At 43.9% G+C, this 6000-nt stretch overlaps 1 protein-coding gene across 2 annotated transcripts in view; it reads left to right on the forward strand.

Moving 5' to 3' along the window:
• Positions 1–5425, forward strand: part of LOC142663686 (uncharacterized) — a 42632-nt gene extending 37207 nt beyond the window's left edge. Inside the window, exons 6-11 of one of the 2 annotated variants that reach the window (XM_075842448.1) lie at positions 508–645; positions 2060–2218; positions 2301–2664; positions 2771–2841; positions 2982–3081; positions 4325–5425. In XM_075842448.1, coding sequence (XP_075698563.1) covers positions 508–645; positions 2060–2218; positions 2301–2664; positions 2771–2841; positions 2982–3081; positions 4325–5301 — 1809 coding nt within the window. In that variant the 3' untranslated portion in view covers positions 5302–5425. The remainder of the gene's footprint in view (positions 1–507; positions 646–2059; positions 2219–2300; positions 2665–2770; positions 2842–2981; positions 3082–4324) is intronic. The other variant, XM_075842449.1, reaches the window with a different exon arrangement.
• The last annotated feature ends 575 nt before the right edge of the window (positions 5426–6000 follow it).

Raw genomic sequence — 6000 nt, forward strand, 5'->3', positions numbered from 1 at the left:
ACACAACTGTGGCCATATCTCTGGGGGGGGGGGTCCAGGAAAAAAAGAAAAACAGCGCTGGAATCAGGGAGACGATTCTTACCAGCTGATTGTTTCACTTCCGATCCATTTTAAAAACAGGCGTCTAGAAACATACATTCCACGTGGCATCCACCATAGAAAGAGTCCGGGACACTCAAACCCCTTTTGAGTATTCATAATGCGCTGAAAGTCTTTATTGCGCTATGTCCATATTTCATGTTTCACAATACAGTGAATATTCTCTACACAAGTACTTGGATGGAACGTGCAACGATCAGCGAGTAGGGATTCACCTTGTGTATCTCTTCACGTCGAACCGGTAGAGCGCAGTCACATTTTTTTTTTATTGCATGTGACTTTTTGAACATTTTGGACACCGTTTAGTTGTTGCTTCCGGTTTCTAATACTTCTGTTTATTGGACAGATATGTTTTTAATGTCATCTAGGATCAAAAGTATATTGTGTAATAACATCAACAATCTGTAGTTACAGGAGTCATGTGACCTGCGGCAACTGAGAAGTAACAGTTCCCATAGAGTCTTCATCATGGACCAAGTCCGTAATCACAAGAGTGAAAGGATATTAAACCTCACTCTGGAGATCATCTACCTGCTAACCGGAGAGGTGAGGGATTCTGGGAGTTATGTCACATGGCAGCAATCCTTTTATTGATTTTTCTTTTACCCCTTAACGACCAGAGACGGATATATCCTTCACAAGTGGGTGCTAGTTCCTGCATCGTGACGGATATAGATCAGCCGCAGGAGCCCGGCTGTTCTTCACAGCCAGGCTCCAGCCGCAACTGCCAGAATTGGAGAGAACTCCAATTACGGCAATTTAACCCCTTAGGCTTCGTTCACATCTGCGTCGGGACTCCGTTCATGGGTTCCGTCTGAGCTTTCCGTCAGGGGAACCCATGAACGGAATCCAAATGAAAATAAACGGAATTCATAGGCTTCCGTTTGTCACCGTTGTGTACAGGTTCCGTCGTTTTGACGGAATGAATAGCTCAGCCGACTACGGTATTGATGTCAAAAGACGGAACCATCGCACAATGGTGACAAACGGAAACGTTTGGATTCCGTTCGTGAGTTGCCCTGACGGAAAGGTCCGACGGAACCCATGAACGGAGCCCCGATACAGATGTGAACGAAGCCTTATATGCCGTGGTCAATAGCGACCGCGGCATCTAAGGTGTTTGACAGACAGAGGGAGCTCCCTCTGTCACCCCATCAGCAAATCCGTGACGCGATCGCGTGGCGCTGATTTGTTACCATGGCAGCCGTCGGTCTGCCATCAGTAACTGCCTATTAGGAAATGCCAGAGGCACGGCCTTATAGATTGTCAGTTTTACACTGATGCTTTGTTAGACTAAGTATACCAAAGCATTATAGAAGTGATCAGAAGATCGCATCGTGAAGTCCCCTAGTGGGACAAAAAAAAGATTTAAAAAAACATTAAATAAAGTTTATTAAAAAAAGAAAAAAAAAAGTGAACAGTAAAAATAAAATAAAGCCACATTTTTTCATACAACAAGTAGTTTGATTTAGTAAAAGTGTAAAAAAAAAATAGTACACATATATGGTGTACTAAAAATAGTCACTGAAAACTACGTCCCGCAAAAAACGAGCCCAAATATGGCTACATCGATGGAAAAATGAAAAAGTTACGGCTCTTGGAATGCGGCGATGCAAAGAATATTTTCCTTTTTTTTTTGCTTTTATTGTGCAAAAGTACAACTCGTCCTGCAAAAAAACAAGCCCTCGTATGGCTATGTCGATGGAGAAAAAAAAAGTTATGACTCTTGCAATTGCTACGGTGAAAAAAAAATACAAATAATGCTCGATCATTAAGGCCAAAATAGGCCTGGTAACTAAGGGGTCAATAATGGGAGTATGAACTTTTTATAGTTCTACTAGTGGGCACAGTTACATAGTACGGTTCTCAAAGAAATGTGTCCAAAAAGTTTACTTTGATTTAAACAAAAAGAGTATGGAACATTTTTTATGTTTTTTTAAACGTAATTTCTTAAATGCAGGTTTACACACGCAGCATCAATTCCAGCATCCCAGGAGGAAGGAGCAGGACCCAGAGCCCAAACAAGAATCTTCCTCCTCCATCCCTGATACATGAGAGGAACGATGAGCAGAAGATCCTAGACCTCACCAACATGATCATTCATCTGCTGACTGGAGAGGTGAGGACTACCGGGAATGCTGGGACATTATATAGTGACGCTATGAAGGTGTCGGGATGATGACTGTCTCATTGTGTGTCAGGTTCCTATAAGGTGTCAGGATGTCACCGTCTATTTCTCCATGGAGGAGTGGGAGTATATAGAAGGACACAAGGATCTGTACAAGGACGTCATGATGGAGGAACACCAGCCCCTCACATCACCGGGTAAGAGGGATCTGTACAAGGACATCATGATGGAGGACCACCGGCCCCTCACATCACCGGGTAAGAGGAATCTGTACAAGGACATCATGATGGAGGACCACCATCCCTTCACATCACCGGGTAAGAGGGATCTGTACAAGGACGTCATGATGGAGGACCACCAGCCCCTCACATCACCTGGTAAGAGGGATCTGTACAAGGACGTCATGATGGAGGAAAACCGGCCCTTCACATCATCGGGTAAGAGGAAACTTTTTATTGATCGTAAAGGATCAGATTTCAAAGTTAACTGGATTCACATATACACAAGATATTACGTCTTTTCATTTGTGTTTTTCTACAACAGAAAGATGGTCCAGTCCTCGGTATTCCCAGGATTGTCCAAAAATAAATCACAATGTCCCACAGGGTCAACAGGTAGATGGATCTTCGATCTGAACAAATACAAAATCTCCTGTGTGTCTTGTGCTGTTGATCCTTCAGATTGGAACGTCTTTGTTTACTTCCTATTACATTAGACTTTATTATGTTATATATTTACTTTCTTGGTTATTTAGGATGAAGGCCTAGTCATAGTGAAAGTAGAAGTAGAGCAAGAGAAGTATGTGTGGCATGATCAACAGTGTAAGGAGGAAATCCCAGCAAACATCAGCCCGGGTGAGTAATGACCATTCAATGCAGAAGAATCACCTATTCTACTAGTTCCTAATCCCTTCCCTCTGCAGCCATATTTCAGATTTTCATTTTCGTTTTTTCCTCCCGCCTTCCAAAAGCCATAACTTTTTGTTTTTCTGTTGACATAACCGTATAATTTCTTGTTTTTTGCGGGACGAATGTATAAATGTCCCTGGTGGGAAAACCCCTTTCCGACATTTGCTGTATGGTCAATACATCAGGGCTTAATAGGAGCACAAAGATGGCAGACCTGGGGGCCCTCATTAGGCCCCCAGGCAGCTATAGCAACCATCGCCACCCCGCGATTGCATTGCAGGGGGTGCGATGAGGTGCTAGAGGGGGTCGCCCCCCTCTTTGTAAGCATTTAAATGCCGCGGTTGCTATTGACCACGGCATTTAATGGGTTAAACGAGCGGGAACACGCTCGAGCGCGATCCCGCTCGTTAATGTGAAGTGTCGGCACCTGCATCGAGCTCACTCTGTGAGCCCGTTACATATTTCCCCCTACCCGGCTATGGCGTAACCAATCGTCAAATGTCGGGAAGGAGTTTTCCCACCAGGGACATTTATGACATATCCACAGGATATGAACAGGGTTTAGGGGGCCCCGTTCTACAGATAGGTGTGGATCTCAGAGGTGCGACCCTCATCAATCTGACCTTTATGACATATCCTGTAGATATGCCATAAATGTCCCTGGTGGGAAAACTCATTTAAATGGTCACTAACTTTTCAACAAACTTTCTATAAGTTAATAGCACAAGCGAATATAAGAAACTTTGTAATATTTCTTATTACAGAAAAATGTCCCTTTCATCACTTATCAGGTTCCTTTTCTCCCCTCCATCTCCTAACTGTTCACTCACTCTAAATTTACTGCTAAATCCGTCTTTTCAAGAAGAGTTGAACTATCAACTCACTGAAGGATCACAGCTGCCAATAGAAGTCTATGGATAGGGGGGAGGAGTAAGAGAGGCTGAGATACACACACAGAGATGCTGTAGCATCTGGCAAGTGCTCTATCTAACCTAGTACTGGGTTTATAGCTACACTGCTGTGTAATTTCCTCCATGCTGCTGCTTTTGAGAGTGAGCTACAGAGCGATAGGAGAGCGGTACTCCTCTCTATGTGTGCAGTGCATGGGAGACATCATAGCAGTTAGGCTCCACCTGCTAGCTCAGGGAAAACGGAGGATTTAAAGCCTTAAAGCTGTATTTTTTTTCAGCAGATGGAGAGAGGAACACGTCAGAGGAACGACTTGTTTTATCCTGTGAAATTGAAGATAGCCCCGTACCGACTTACATCCAGGAGTCTCCAGGAGAAAAGTCCAATTCCCAAAATGTAAACCCAGTCCTTAGTATATCCGATCCATGCCAAGTAGAACTTTCTTGTGACGAGTCGGAGCTCATTACACACAATCTATGGCAAGATAGCAAAATATTTTCCTGCCCTGAATGTGGGAAATGCTTTACGCAGAATGCAGGTCTTATTAGACATCTTAGAATTCACACGGGGGAGAAACCATTTGTTTGTTTTGAGTGTGGAAAACGATTCACCCGGAACGAAAATCTCATATTCCATCAGAAAATCCACAGACGTATTAAACCATTTACTTGTGCGGAGTGCGGAGAATGCTTTAATTTGGACTCTGACTTGAAGATACATCAAAGGTCCCACAGAGGCGAGCAGTGTTACTCGTGCTCCAACTGCGGCAAACCTTTTATTGAGAAGTATGAACTTATTAGCCACCAAGCGATTCATCTAAAGGAGAAGACGTTTTCATGTTCTGAGTGCGGAAAAACATTTCTGAAGAAATCTCAGTACATAGGACATCAAACGACTCACACAGGGGAGAAGCCATTCTCATGTCCCGAATGTGGCAAATGTTTTGCTCGGAAAACATTTCTCTTTAATCATCGACGTACCCACACTGGAGAGAAACCATTCCCGTGTTTTGAGTGCGGAAAAGGTTTCACAAATAAATCTGATATGCTTAAACATCAGAGAGTCCACACGGGGGAGAGACCTTTTCCATGTTCCGAGTGCGGCAAGTACTTCGGACAGAAGTCAGATCTTCTTAAACACCAGAGAATTCACACGGGAGAGAAACCCTTTCCGTGTTCGGATTGTGGGAAATGTTTCACACAGAAGTCACATCTTCTTAAACACCAGAGGGTTCATAGACCAAACCCCAATTTCTGACTTTGGGAAATGTTGTACTAGTCTTTGATCATAGCAGGCTTTTAAATCGGTCGTATCTTCTTTTATATTTATTTAATGTATTTGTATTTCCTTCAGTGAACGTCTGATTGAAGTGCCACATAGACCTCCTAGTGGTGTTTATTTGGGGGTTCGTCATCTTAACCTGTTACTATAGATAAAAAGCCTTCTTGCAATGAAGTCAGCGACCGCTAGAGTCCATCGATGACATCAGTCAGTGCTTTGTATCTATTGGTTGATGGTGCAGAGCACCGACATCATACACCCTTCCTTATTAAAGGGGTTGTCAAGGCAGGGGGCTGTTTTTTTTATACTGATTACCTACCCCCAAGAAAGGTCATTAGTATATGATCGTGGGGGTCCGACACCCAGACCCTGCACTGATCAGCTGCTTCCGGACACCGGAGGTTATGCATGGTCGGTGCCGGAAGCTGAAGGTTTCTGACCACTGTATATTCAAGTGAATAGGAGCAGAGCTGCAGTGTTAGGGTATGTTCACACGGCCTATTTACGGACGTAAATCGGGCGTTTTTGCCCCGAATTACGCCCGAAAATAGCGCCTCAATAGCGCTGACAAACATCTGCCCATTGAAAGCAATGGGCAGACGTTTGTCTGTTCACACGAGGCGTATATTTACGCGCCGCTGTCAAATGACGGCGCGTAAATAGACGCCCGCGTCA

The sequence above is a fragment of the Rhinoderma darwinii genome, chromosome 11, assembly GCF_050947455.1.
Source record: "Rhinoderma darwinii isolate aRhiDar2 chromosome 11, aRhiDar2.hap1, whole genome shotgun sequence".
Lineage (NCBI taxonomy): Eukaryota > Metazoa > Chordata > Amphibia > Anura > Rhinodermatidae > Rhinoderma > Rhinoderma darwinii.